Raw genomic sequence first — 15145 nt, 5'->3', positions numbered from 1 at the left:
GGAAAATTAGTATATCATTCTGTTTAACTGCAGGACATTTCAGCTTGATGGGTCACGGAGGACTTGTAAAGTGTTCTTTTTTCTCTCAGCCCCAAGATGAGCGGAGGACGGCTGGCTCTGAATTTTAAGGGCTGGCTGAGAGAAGGAATTTTTTTGAGACTTCTTCAAGTGTGACATTTGAAATGCTTTCTTAAATATGTGCATAATGTTCTTATATGTCATTTTTCAGCACTGCAAACGTTTACAGAAAAAACTGCCATTTTTTTTTTCAAATTATAAACATACTGGGGCACCTGGTGTCTCAGTCGGTTAAGTGTCTTCCTTCGGCTCACGTCATGATCCTGGGGTCCTGGCATCCAGCCCCGCATCGGACTCCTGGCTCAGTGGGGAGCCTGCTTCTCCCTCTCCCTCTGCCCCTCCCCCTGCTTGTGGTCTTTCTCTCTTTCTCAGTCTCTCAAATAAATTAAAAAATCTAAAAAAAATGCGTCCATTTCTTCTAGATTGCTTAATTTGTTGGCATATATTTGCTGGTAATAATGTCTAATAATTGTTTCTATTTCCTTGGTGTTAGTTGTAGAGCACATGTTGGGATGAGCCCTGGGTGTAATACGCAACTAATGAATGGCTGAACACTACGTAAAAAGGTTATGATGTACTGTATGTCAGTTAACTGAACATAATGAAAAATAAAAAAATTATAAAAAGTAAAAAAAAAACACAAACAAAAAATAAATTACCCTATCATACGAATGCTCTCCTTAAAGGAATTAAAATTTCACCCAAATGTGGGTGAGTAGCCTTCCTTGTGCAGACTACAGCGACCAGGAGCGAACAAGGCTGGTGTCTCTGTTTGACTGGGGGCTCACTCAGTCATGGTTACATTAAAGCAATGGCTTGGAGACATCAAAAAACAAAAACAAAAACAAAGAAATCTAAAAAAAAAAAAAAGCTTTAAAAAATTATAAAAACACCGGCTTGATTTTGGCTTCGAGGAGAGCGAAAGCTCTCCTTGGTTTTAGGTAAACCATTGAGAAGTAAGTCAGCTTCCGCATGGCCAGTGCCCGTGTCGCGAGTCCTCACAAGCGTGCTAGTTATTAATCGTGTCCGTGATGCTAACATCATCTGCAGAAAACACCCAGCCCGGTTGCAAATGCAGTGAAAGCTCGTTAGGAACACTTCGTTCTTTGCCTCCCCTGCCATGGACCCACAGGCACACGTTATTAGGCTACAATAAATCACACCAAAAAATAGAAATCTAAAATTAAATATTTAATTAGAACTCTGATTTGCTTTAAAGATAGGTGGCATTGCACAGGCTATATTACACTCTCTTTATAATTTTTTTGACAAAAAAAGATACTGTTGATTTTAACAGGCCACTTTAATATTAATACATGTGTAATAGGATTGGAACTGAGAATCAGCTAGAGATGGTACATGGTACATTATTGGGAAAATTACAGTTTTGTATTGTAAAAACATTTATTTTTTTAACAATTTACCTACATTAATCAAAAAATTACAGCATATTTAATAATTTTACAAATTCTTCATAAAAAATATATCTCTGTACAAAAAGGTCGTTTGCACCTAACTTCATGTCAGCAGCATGTGGTGAGATGGTGACACGGGGCGGGCGGAGATGCGGCGGGTTTCCCGACCATGACACCGGCGTTCTTTCCCCTGCTTGAGAATCGCTTTTGTCGTCGTTGTTTACAAAATATCTTACAGAAGAAAACATTATTGCAGCTAGCCTGAAGAAAGGCAAAAGATGTGGGAAACAAGCAGCATTTTAAACAGCTCTGAATCACATAACCTGCGTTAGCATGGGGTCCTTCCCGCACAGGGGTTCTGGTCGCTTCCAGAAGGAGTCTCACAGCCCCAGCGCAGGAAGCGCGCGCGCCGACTGCCTGCGTGAGACCCTCCAACACCTCGCAGGAGATCTGAATCCACACTGCACACACCCTAGGAAGAAACTAGGCAGAATCCTCGCAGGAGAATCTCATGGAGTATTTTTGTGGTGGTTGTTGAATACCATGCTCCAAGCTGGCAACCAAAGGACAGGCTGACTTTGCACACAAAGGAAAATGATATCTAATCGGATATGTGGTTTCTGTATGTGTGTATGTATGTCCTGTCAGTTCAGGAATTGGTAGCGGCATTGACCGGCAAGCAGGTCAGGGATGGGGGAAGAGAGACATTAATTCAGACTCTGAAGTCAGCATTTTGCACCTAGTTTGAATGACTCAAACTTAGATATGTACAATATATTTATATATATGTATGTATGTATATATATATATATATACACCTAATATATATAGTAACCCTGTTCTCCCCTGCACACAACGATCCTCGAACTCCCTTTCTCTTTGTTCTGGTTCAGTGTGCGTGTTAGGAGCCTGGCTCTGGCCGACCTCGTCTAGTCTAAGGAGTAGAATCCGTGTAAGGGCTCCAGGTTGCAAAGCAAATCTCCAGTCACGTTATCAGGCCGGCCAGAGAAAAAGGGGCAGAGAATTCAGCATGATACTAAGGAATTTCATAATTTGGAGTTCAAAAGGCAAAGAAGTCACTAGAAGAGGTCAGGGATGCCCTCCTAACAGCATACGCCCCTTCAAACAAGTAACAGAATAGTGGGCATCGAGGATAAAAAGATCCACTAAAGCACTCAATTCAAAACACATGACTTGAAAGAATGAGCTATTATCCTGACAGGTTTTTGTGTCTTTTTTTTTTTTCCATTTTCCACTTTTGAAGTCCTGCATTTGAATGTTCAACAGAGCAACAAATCCATCAGTCGTAAAGCTAGGTGTGAATGTGTCCACTATAACGAAGTGAATGAGACACTTGGTGGATGCTGGTCTGGAAGGTGAATAGGGAGACATTTTCAATACGTGGGACATGTACTGAACACCCAAAGAATAAAATAAGCATAGTCTTTTCAAAATGCTTTTATCAAACCGTTATAAGTAAAAATAAACATGATCGTCACTTGGATTTTGTTACATCCACACTCTCATTGCCACGCCTTCTACTTCATACTTGGATCTTATCCACACCGGGGATCATGCCTATTTTATTCACACCATGATTCGAAACGTACCCAGAATACATTTTAAAGGTGAAAAATCACCTAAATCGCCTTTGTATCTGGAATTCGCATGAAACAAAAGACAAAGCAATGTATGAGAGGTGTCATCAGGAAAGAAGAGTGTGTGTGATTCTCCTTCGCCTCCAGAGAGACACCTGGTATTTTGATCCTAGACAAGTCCCACCGAGTGCAAGATGCACTGTGCGCAGTCGGTCCATGCCACGTCAGCGGTCAATGGTGCCCCGGGGGGAGCGAACCCCAGTGCATGGGGAAGACTGCGGTGAGCTGAACCCCACAAGTTCATGAGCTATCTAAAATAAATTACTATGGACATGTTTACACGGCAGAGAGACACGCCGCCACCGCCCTGCCATTCCGTGCCATCACGGGGGATGCCGAAAGGGAGAACGTGTGTGCGAAATAAAAACATAAAAAGGCCTCTTTTTTTTTTTTCCTTGTTCGACATCTTCAATGAATTCAACACACATATGTAGCTAAAGGAAGCAGTAATAAAATAAATCTCTCCAATACCTTTAAGACCTGTGCCGTGTCTGGGATTACTTCCTCTCTCTAACACGCCAAGTGAGCGGATGGTGGATGTTTAGCTTGACCACATGAGAAGATGCTTATATACAATGGATAGTGTGTATAAACCCTGTGTAAATAGTTTATTTTTTATCAGAATCTTACTCAGTCATTCATAACACACTAGTGCAAAAAATTGTGCATCAAAAATTCTGCAATAGAACAGCTGACTGGGGAATTTGCAAATGGCCCTAGGGATGGACACTGAGGGGAGCTGTGAGTCCTCAAAGCTTGTCAGGTCTCAGGAAGGACAGAGTGAAGCGTTTGTAGGTGTGTGCGTCTACCAGAAAGGTGTCTTCTTCAAGAGAGCTTTTTTTTTTTTTCCAGAGTATTCATATTCATGGGGGTTAAAAACAAAACAAACCAAAACAAAAACAGAACAACGTATTGTGGTATATTGTGGTGCTACCATTTGTCACCGCACCCAAAGGATGTATCCACGTGCCCAGAAGATTGCATTGAAAGGCATCCCAGCCACACAGAAATACGAAAGTCTGAGGCATTAAGTACGAAGAATTGGCATGACTCGGCAGTCTTCCTTAAGTGTGCCTTGATTCCAAGCAGATGTAGTCAGGCATTCGGAGTCCACGTTCAGAATGCAGGCGCATCTGTCGGTGTTTGTCGTCCGATCCTCAGAAGACTCTGGCACGTGACTGGAGATTCCCGCTGCGTGGATGCCAGCAGATGTGAAAGATCACCGGGGCAAAGCCAAGAGTAGAAGGGAGAGTGGTATATGGCACCAAAGGAGTTACTGCTTGTCCATCAGAGGTATGGCTATGAATCAGTCCTAATGGGGCACTGAGGCTATACCACTGTACACACCGTGTTCAGAGTTGTGTCAAACCGCACAGCCTTGGCTTCTGTGGGTTTTAAGTTTGTATCATACATGGGGTTTTCAAAGGAAGCCTGTCCATTGCTGTTTTCATGTCCCGCATAGCCATTGTATTGAACTTTTGGTCTCGTTCTAAAGGGGAAAGAAGGAACAAACTGTTAGAGCCCAGATTTTAAGAAAAGAGGCACAGCAGCTGAGGCTGGGGGCACATCACTCCCGACTCAGCAGGGAATACACACGCGAGGGCACACGGTGACGGGGAGGAGGGCACATCTCCACACGTTTAGACCGTTTTCCTTTTTAGAATCAGTGGTTCTACAGGCGGTTTAAAACACTGAAGCTCTTTCCAAAGTCAAGGAATTATCTGATTCCTATTGATACTCTTGGCAAAATGGGAAGATCATCAATGCCGGAGTCAGAGGGATGTTGGTTTAATTTGTCTGTTACTTGTAAGTTATATGACCTAGGGGAAGTCACTCCAAAAAAAGTAAGACTGCTCAATCAAGATGCCAACCCTTCGGGACTGTTCAGATTAAGGAAAAGAGAAATATAAACTTCAGTTCACTGTGGTTACCATGTTCACTAAAGGCTAGCTCTTTCTGTAATACAACATAGCCGTGACCAAGTTACAGAAGAGACGTTGAACTCTTTGTCAAACTACTGGTTACATTTTCTAATTAAAAGAAAACCTGTGTGTATGACCTAAGATTAGAGATTGGAGGGTTTTTAGAGGTAAAAGATGTAAAGCTATGTAGTCTGCCCTCCCCAACCTTTTCCAGAAGAAATTACATAAGAAAACTATGCCAGGTGGTAAAAACAGACCTTTAATGTAAATACCCACACTAGCAAAAACATCACTGGATATCAGATTTAATGATGCTTCTGTTTTAGTGATTTACTAGTAGATTTTCTTAATTGACATTATGCTTATTGAGAAAAAGAGAACTCAAAGTGTATAAGTTTCAGAGAATTAGGTTTTTGTCAGCAGAAAAGCAGTTTGCAACTGCCCCAGGACTTGGGGAGGGTGTTTGACATTGAACTTGAAAATGCTCCAGCAGCAAAAGTTAATAAACAAATTCAGCCAAACGTTAATGAACTTGAAAGCTGGCTAAAATCCCCATGTCATCTCCCAGGTCCGGGGTCACCACCCCCGCACTGCCAGGGAAGCCCCACAGAGTTGGCTGGGACCCTGGGGCCATAGAGAAGGAAGCGTGTGCAGGGCAGCGACGTGGGAGTCCTGAGTCAGGAGCCCTGGGTCTGATTGAGGGAATAATTCCAAGCAGAGGGTAATGAGAGAAACTCAGAAATGAGCGGGAACACGGTTTTCACTCGAGAAATACAGATCCAACTGGTCAAGGAACTTTCACACCTGTAGAGGGTAAGGAGCCAGTGTAGGGAAAGCTAATAGTTTGGCGTGTTCCCTGGGTATATGGCAACAACTCAAACGAAAATGAATTCATGGCCTGCCTGGGTGATCAGGCATGGCCCGCTTGCTTCTGCAGAAGTCTCCCAATTCCTCCTACGGCACAAGCCCAGAGAACTACAGGAGCCTACGGATTCGGAGTCGCAGGGGCTTCTTGGCTCTCGAGAGCCATGAGATCAGACAGCCTTCTGTCACGTTCTAGACACAGCCTCTTGGGTGGAGCCATGTCGAGAGCGAGACACGCTGAGATTAACCCCCCGCCAGCCCACGGTGTGGAAATGCAAAGGAGGGATCAAAGTCACCAGACAAGTAAGTGGGGTCTCCCTCCGGAGGCACGGAGTACTGAACAAGGTAGGGAAGCTGCTGAGGTTGGAAGACAACAGGTGTGGTCTATATTGACTATTCCCCAATACTGTGTGGTCTTAAACTTAAGATCTCATCAGAAGTGCTGACTGGTTTATGTATACCTACATATAATTGTGTAGGGTTATCTTTTGAAAAGCTCAGAGAGGTGCTGAGAGGAGTTTTCTCTGAGACTCATATAAAGGTCTGCCTCACTGGGAGGCACATCGAGGCAAAACTCGTAGGCAGATGGGGACACTGTCGGACTCCCGCCTGTGGGTCTGGGCAGAGCAGACTTCAGGAGGATCCGGAGACTCCCCTATGGACGGGCAAACATCAAAGAGTGGGGAGAAAGAACTTTAATGGACTGCATGTTTCCCTAGGGGTTAACATAGATGCCAACAACAACAACAAAAGGCAAAAATGAATTTGTAGGAATTATAAATTCCTACTGTATGTGTATCTGTAAGGGTATTGTGGTTCCTAGAGAAACATGTGAAAGAAGATACATTTGTAATTTATACTTCTTTAAGAAGAGAAGCACTTCTAAGGATGGAATTTTATTGGATAAGGTAGTGAGATATATATATATTTTATTTACTACATTTTCAACTAGCCCCAAAGAGAAATTTGAGGATAAGACCACACCAGACCTGTGTGCAGAGAATATTGTTTTCTCAAAAGTAATAATAATTAACTAATACAGATGAGCCAAACTTTAATTTTGTTAAGTACCATCTGAGATTCCTTCCATCGAATTATATTTTTAAAGTAAGTACATTACCAACCGCAGGAAAGTGAAGACATCCATGTAAGCAGCTATGCAATAGAATTTTGAAGTAACATTCTTACTATTTTATATATTTTTAAAAAGCATAAGAAAGCACATATTTAAATCTATTCTATGACTCATTAAAAAAATCCTTACACAGTTTTTCTTATTTTAAACCAGGATTAAATAGAATATCTGTATTATATAAATGAATGTTGAGCACATTTAACATAAATTAATCTTATTTTAGGGAATCATAGAGGGGTTTTTTTAGGTGGTTTTTTTTTTTAATATATGTAGGGAATTCCACTATTACAAATAGTATTTTAGAACAGTTTGGCATATGCCATATTCTTCCAGGAAATATATTATCCAGATAAAGACAACATGCATAAGAACTTACAATTCCTCCACAATTTATTTTTGCTTTTTTTTTTTTGGTGGGGGTGGTGGTGGCATCCTCATTAACTCCAAGGAAAGGATCTATTTCATTAAAATCGTTTTTCTCAAGTTTTGACATTTTTTCAGTTAGTAGGGATATGCAAATTCATAGATAGTCAGAACACCGTTCCAAGAGATGGAACATGTGGTATCTTTGAGTACATAGTGAGAACTCAATTTGTATCTGGCTGAAGAAAGGAATAAACCAACAGTTTGTAGATCACAGATTCATGGAGTTGAAAGTGGCCATAAAGAGCATTCTGTTCCATCTTCTGCTGGAAGGTGGAGACACCATCCTAATGCCCCTGATGTCTGGCTGTGGACCTCAAAAGTAGAAACAGAATCCTTCACTGCATCTTTCAATTGACTATGAACCCTAGCACGTTATCTCTTAAATCCACTTATTTATTCTCCTGAAGTTCATTACTCAAACTCGGCCTGCTGAACAAGTACGGCAAACAAAGCAAGGCTAAACCTTGCCGTGTGAGCTTTCGTAATGTTGGAGAGAAGGCTGCGGAGCTCTATACACGTGTGTGCGCGTGGCAGTGAGAGGATGCGTGTTGCCCAGACCAGCGCTCTCCGCGCACGGCGTTTGCATACCCTCGGGGTCTCCACGGTACCTGTGTTTGTAGAGGTAAAATGCAAACCCTGACAAAATTAGAGCAAAGAATGGGACCAGGATGGCAGCCGCGACGGACCCACTGCTGGTGCCGTGGTAATGGTTCGAAGAGTCTTGATCAGATTTTAAGGGATCTGAAAAATAAAAGGAATTATTAATTTGCAGGTACTGTACTCATATTTACACCAACATACACCTACGGTAAATTTTACAAATGGGTGCAAATTCTACAAGAAACAGAAGGAGTTGCAATTCCATAGATAAACTGCTAACACTATTTGAAAGATTTTAGCATCTATGTTAATGATCAAGTGACAAAAAACTCTTCCTCAAAGACATTCAAGAATGTCAAAGAAAGAAAGAATGTGAGAAAGAACCTCACATGTCAAATGGGAGGGAGGCCAAAGGGGTAGCTTACATTCCGACTTTGACTTTCAGTTATAGATATTTGCTGGTGCATGAAAACTAACTGAAAGCCTCTATGTGGCGCCATCTATATGCAGAGAGGGAAAGCGTTGGCTATTTTCGCCTGCCCTAAGACACAGACTCAGCAAAATAGAAGTTGTTGAATATTCCAGGTCTCTACATCCATGGCATTTCATTCTCCATATGTGAATATGTTGGTGTAATCTCTTTTATTTTAGGTAGATTGCAAAACTCATTTGAATTTAATAATATGCAAAAGAAGAGTACAGTTCAATATCAGAAGGCAAGTTTCCATGAGGACACAAAAGAGGGATAAAGCATGATTTCTGTCCATTAAAGGGAAGGCAGATGTAACCATCTCAAACGTCACGAAGGCGACGTAGTCGTGAATTTATAATCTGTATCTACAGAGCGGCAAATAGGTGCAGGTACACCGAGAGACACGTAAACACCGAAAATTCAAATGAGAAAACATTTATTAAGTAATTATTGCCAAATAAGGATGTTTGTTCTAAAGAGTTTACTCATAAAATAAATTTTGAAATGTATGTGGCTTAAACGTCATGAGCTCACTCAATGTGCGTGTGTAAAGGATTACGACTAGGGTCATAATCCGTTATAGCAGAATTGTTCCAAATAAGGTGACCTGGGTTTAGAAGTATATTTCCAGAATTTATGGAATGTTAAATAAAAGAGAAGTTTTGTTTCTTTTTTTTCCCACAAACCATAAATGTAAATAAACAATCAAATATTACACATATTTAATAGCTTTTTACATAAAAAATCTCATTTTCACATTAAAAACATTACAATAGTGTGATCTGTCATTGCTTCAACAGATGCAGGGTTAGGCTACTCCCTATCATCTTAAGGTCTAATACTTCATAATATATTTCTAATATATTTTATTACTGATGCTGGCTCTTTGTAACTTAACCATACTTCTTTGAGAGCCTGCCTTATCGGCACATATGAATCACATGTAATATTTCACTTTCAGATGCATTCACCACCTGCCATAAAGGGGAAACATTGTACGCCAGATACTGGTTCTCTCTGTCTCGCATCCCATTGGATGCTCCCACTCTGGGCGCTGATTAGAGTGTCAGGTGCAGAGCACCCTGAGATGGCTGGGAACCCAACCAGTGGCTGTGGAGCTAGGACAGCCTTGAGCCCAATGCCAAGTGCCCGCGGTGACGGGTCCAGCAGCAGTGGGCAGAGTCCCAGGACCAGGGTGACGCCGTCCTGCACAGGGAGCTGAGACACACCACTCAGGGGGCACCAGCCCCACTAATTCGCGGTGATATTTTAATGTCAGGACACCTCTGCTGCCTGGAACGATGCCTGGCACACAGCACAAGTTCACAGGGACCCGTGTTTACTAGAACAGAAGCTCCCTTGTGCCTACCGGGGAGCCTGCTGGCTAGCTTTCCTCTCGAATCCCCAGGGCCCACAGAGAACTCAGCACACAGTAGTTGCTCACTCGGTGCCTTGTCAAGTGGAAAATGGGGCTTGCGGTACTTGAGCATCCAACAGTTTCTGTGAAGTTACCACACCCCATTCTCTAGGTTTCTGGCATTCCGTGAATTTCTTTGCCTCATTCTAATAAACTTGTGTTCTGCTTAAATTAACCAAAGTTACTTTCTGTTATCAGCAGACAAGACCATTTTTGACCATCATAGGTATCAGACTTCTCATCAATAACATCATAAAAAACTGACATGACACAAGAAACTATGCATCATTACACAGAGCGATATAGAAGAAGGTCTTTGAAACTACACGAAGAAGTGTCCTTGTACTTTGAAATTATTATGCCATCAGGAGCTCCTGGTTAATTTCAGTTACTTACCCCTGCTTCAATAATTTAAAGGGTAATACATGTACATGATATTAATTAAAATGGCATAAAAAGATATAAACATAAAGAATTTAAAAGACAATGGAAATAAAGGGTCACTCTTTGCCCTTTATGCTAGTCTTCCTCTTAATGGTTAACCATTTTTTTAATGTCCTTCCAGCGATGTACTATTAATATATATGTTTGCTTCTCTTCTCATACTTCTCTAAAAAATAGGAATATTATATACATATTTTGTATTTGGCTTTTTAAACTTAACCATGTATCTTTGAAATTTTTCCATCAGTACATATAAATTAGATTTATTTTTTAGGAGTATAGTATTTTATTAATTGGATTTGTCAGAATTTTTTCAGCCAGTCTACCTTTGAAGGACATTTAGGCCATTTCTAATACTTTTCTAATCCTGCAATGAAATCTCTTTTTTTTTTTTTTTTCCTATAGCTATGTATCAGTAGGCGTCTACATATACAGGATAAATTCTACCAAGCAGAATCATTGCCTAACGGAATCTGTAACTCTCAATGTTGCTCTATCTTACCTGATTGCCCTCCAATGTGGTGCCCCAATTTCACTTCAACCATTATTTTGAGGGCTAGTACAAAAACACTTGGACAATTGTATAATACCCACTGCCACCCTCTTCCTCTACCCTTCTCTCCCCTCCCATCGGCCCTCCTTCTTCGTACTATTACCACTATTGCTGTTCTGACAAATCAAACACAGCCTGTCCTTAATTTCTCATTTACATTTCTCTGCTTAAGAATGAAGGTGAGCATCTCTTCATTTGTTCTAATTTAGTCCACTCTGTTTTTTTAAAGCTCATTATTGAAAAAAATTCATATACTAGATAATTCACCCAAAGTATACACAAATCTATTGATGCACAAAGATGATGTGACATATACATGTGTGTGTATATATATGTGATATACATATATGTGTACATACACACACACAGCATGGAATATTACTCAGTTAAAACAAAGAAGGAGCTCTTGCCATTTGTGACAACGTGGATGGACCCAGAGAGTATTATGCTAAGTGAAATAAGTCAGAGAAAGACGAATACCAGATGATTTCACTTCCGTGTGCAATCTAAAAACAAACAAAAAGCAAATAGACCCTTAAATTGAGAACAAACCATTGGTTGCCAGAGGGAGGTGGGTAGGGGAAGAGCTGAAATAGATAAAGGGGATTAAGAGGCACAAACTTCCAGTTATAAAATAAATAAGTCACAGAGATGAAAAGCACAGCATGGAGAATACTGTGAATAATACTGTAATAATGTCATATGGTGACTACATTTTTCATGGTGAGCACCGAGTAATGAATAGGCTTGTGGAAACACTATGTTGTGCACCTGAAACTAATATAACATTGATTGTCAATTCTATTTCAATAATAAATAAAACATACATAAAAATAATAATAAAGCATAGATACAGTCCAAAGTTTTTTTAGTATATTCGCATGGTGTTACAATCATCACTATATTTTAATTCGAGAACACTGCTGTCTCCCCCAAAGGAAACACAGTGTCCTTCGGAGGTCATTCCTCACCCTCCAACCTCCAGCTCTGGGCAACCACTGAGATTCTGTCTCTAGATCTGCCTGTCTCTTCAGATAAATGGAATCATACAACATGTGGGGTTTTCTTTGTGAATGGTTCTTCCTGCTTAGCATAAGGTCTTCAAGATAATATTCCACTGTATTGATACACCACATTTTGGTCATCTATTCATTAGCTGCTGGGCATCTGGGTGGCTTTCAGGTCTGGGCTTTAGGAATAATGCTGCTAGAAGCATTGTGTACACATTTCCGTGTGAACATATGTTCTCACATGTGTTCTGTCGGCCATACATGTAGGAGTGGAGTGGCTGCATCTCATGGTAACTTTATGTTTAACTGTTTGATGAATGGCCAGACTGCTTCCCCCAGCAGCTGGACCACTTGTACATGCCATCCACGAAGTGTGAGAGCTACAACCTCTCCACGCTTCCGCCATGCTTGTCTGTGTGATCGCTGGCATCCCGGTGCTTGTGACGTGGTCTCTCACTGTGGTTTGGTTTATGTTCCCCAAATGGCTCATGATGCTGAGCATCTTTTCAGGTGCTTATCGATCATTTGTAGGTATTTGGAGACATGTCAACTAAAATCCTTTGCCAACTTTTTAGTTAGGTTATTTGCCTCTGTGTTATTGAAGCATATGAGCCTTTTTTATCAGATGCATACTTTACACTGCTTTCTGCCATTCTGCGTGTGTGTGTGTGTGTGTGTGTGTACCTGGGGTTGGCAGTGGGGCAACTCAGTTTACATGGGGAACACCAGAATATCATTTGGTTTCTTTTTCTTTTTTTTTAATTTAATTTAATTTTATTATGTTATGCTAGTCACCATACAATACATCATTAGTTTTTGATGTAGTGATATGATTCATTGTTTTCATATAACACCCAGTGCTCCATGTACTACATGCCCTCCTTAATACCCATCATCAGGCTAGCCCTTCCCCCCACCCCCTTCCCCTCTAAAACCCTCAGTTTATTTCTCAAAGTCTATAGTCTCTCATGGTTCGTCTCCCCCTCTGATTCCCCCCCCCATTTTTCCCTTCCTTCTCCTAATGTCCTCCACACTATTCCTTATGTTCCACAAATAAGTGAAACCATATGATAATTGACTTTCTCTACTTAGCTTATTTCACTTAGCATAATCTCCTCCAGTCCCATCCATGTTGATGTAAAAGTTGGGTATTCATCCTTTCTGATGGCTGAGTAATATTCCTTTGTATATATGGACCACATCTTCTTTATCCATCTGTTGAAGGGCATCTCAGCTCTTTCCACAGTTTGGCTATTGCGGACTTTGCTATGGACATTGGGGTGCATATGGCCCTTCTTTTCACTACATCTGTGTCTTTGGGGTAAATACCCAGGAGTGCAATTGCTGGGTCATAGGGTAGCTCTATTTTTAATTTTTTGAGGCACATCCACACTGTTTTCCAAAGTGGCTGTACCAACTTGCATTCCCACCAACAGTGTAAGAGGGTTCCCCTTTCTCCACAACCTCTCCAACATTTGTTGTTTCTTGCCTTATCAATTGTTGCCATTCTAACTGGTGTAAGGTGGTATATCAATGTTGTTTTGATTTGAATTTCCCTAATGATGATGAACATTTTTTCATGTGTCTATTAGCCATTTGTATGTCTTCTTTGGAGAAGTGTCTGTTCATGTCTTCTGCCCATTTTTCGACTTGATTATTTGTTTTTTGGGTGTTGAGTTTGATAAGTTCTTTATAGATCTTGGATACCAGCCCTTTATCTGTAGTGTCATTTGCAAATATCTTCTCCCATTCTGCGGGTTGCCTCTTCATTTCCTTTGCTGTGCAGAACCTTTTTATCTTGATGAAGTCCCAAAAGTTCATTTTTGCTTTTGTTTCACTAGCCTTTGAAGATGTATCTTGAAAGAAGTTGCTGTGGCCGATGTCAGAGAGGTTACTGCCTATGTTCTCCTCTAGGATTTTGATGGATTCCTGTCTCACATTGAGGTCTTTCATCCATTTTGAGTTTATCTTTGTGTTTGGTGTTAGAGAATGGTCAAGTTCTTACACGCATTTTGCATTAGAGTGGCCTTTCAACGCAACTTGAGTTAGTATCCACTTAATAATCATCACTTTCTTCCCGTTTATCTACTGACTGGAGACAATGAAGAGGTTGTTTATTTTTATCCATAAAAATAGGGTTTAGCCAAATCTGAGATGAATGGTTGCTGGTGAAGCATATTGAAATGTCAACTTTTCTAATTAGTCAAAGGGGAGGCTTGCTTGGGATTCAAATTATTTGTGAGGCAAACTGTTTTTCCTGACAATAAACTCATCATCACACAAGAATAAAGATTACTTGTTAAAGCAAGCTGTTATTTTGTTAGATTAGAAAGAAATGGTGTCGTACAAGGATATCTGCAACAGCACAGTGATAGGAAGGCCAGTGTCCTCGGATGAGTAAACCCAGACAGCCACAGGGTATCTCGTACAGCTCACCGGGGCATCCTTCAGCGGAATTACTAGAGCGTATGCCCAGGGAGAAAGGAGGACAGATAACTGCAGGGATTTGGCTTAGAGCAACAGAAAACTTTACTCATCATTAGTGTTGGTCCAATGCATTTATTCTATTTCATTACCTCGAAATAATATAACCCAATTTAAAGGACCATGTCCACCATGGCTGACATTATAATTTAAGGCTCTTTATTTAGAAGCACTGCATTTGGAAGTTGGAATTCAAATATTTTATGATTATTCTTTTTGATTAAGTATTTTCTTATTTTTTTTAATTTAAATTTAATTAGCCAACATATTATCATTAGTTTTAGAGGTAGTGTTCAATGATTCATCAGTTGCATATAACACCCAGTGCTCATCACGTCACATAGTTTTTTAAATATAATAATATACAGGTTGGGATACCTTTCCTTTGGAATCCCTCAGTATCTTGATGAAAGTCTTAACGAAATGGGTGATCGATGACAACCATCACAGAATATTATACTCATGTGCCTCTGAAAGCAGCTCTGGTATCAAAGCCTATATGGACATCGTGTTTTCTAGAAAATTATTATGTTAATGTTATTCTACAAGTAAAGTATAAAGTAGTCTATACTGTTCGTGATAAATGTGGTGCTAATCTTACAAAAAGGCATTTTCTCATCCATTTCGGCACCAACGACAGCAGTGACTTTCATGTGGGAAGAGCTTC

At 40.5% G+C, this 15145-nt stretch overlaps 1 protein-coding gene across 2 annotated transcripts in view; it reads right to left on the bottom strand.

Annotated features, from left to right (window-relative positions):
• Positions 1-1254: 1254 nt before the first annotated feature.
• CSMD1 (CUB and Sushi multiple domains 1) overlaps positions 1255-15145 on the bottom strand; it is a 2059737-nt gene continuing 2045846 nt past the window's right edge. For both annotated transcript variants that reach the window (XM_078069893.1, XM_078069894.1), the window contains 2 exons: positions 8107-8239; positions 1255-4640 (listed from right to left, as the gene is read on the bottom strand). In XM_078069893.1, coding sequence (XP_077926019.1) covers positions 4481-4640; positions 8107-8239 — 293 coding nt within the window. In that variant the 3' untranslated portion in view covers positions 1255-4480. The remainder of the gene's footprint in view (positions 4641-8106; positions 8240-15145) is intronic.

The sequence above is a fragment of the Halichoerus grypus genome, chromosome 3 (genome assembly GCF_964656455.1).
Source record: "Halichoerus grypus chromosome 3, mHalGry1.hap1.1, whole genome shotgun sequence".
Classification (NCBI taxonomy): Eukaryota; Metazoa; Chordata; class Mammalia; order Carnivora; family Phocidae; genus Halichoerus; species Halichoerus grypus.
Note: the sequence above shows the minus strand (reverse complement) of the source record. Positions and strands in the feature narration are given on the sequence as shown.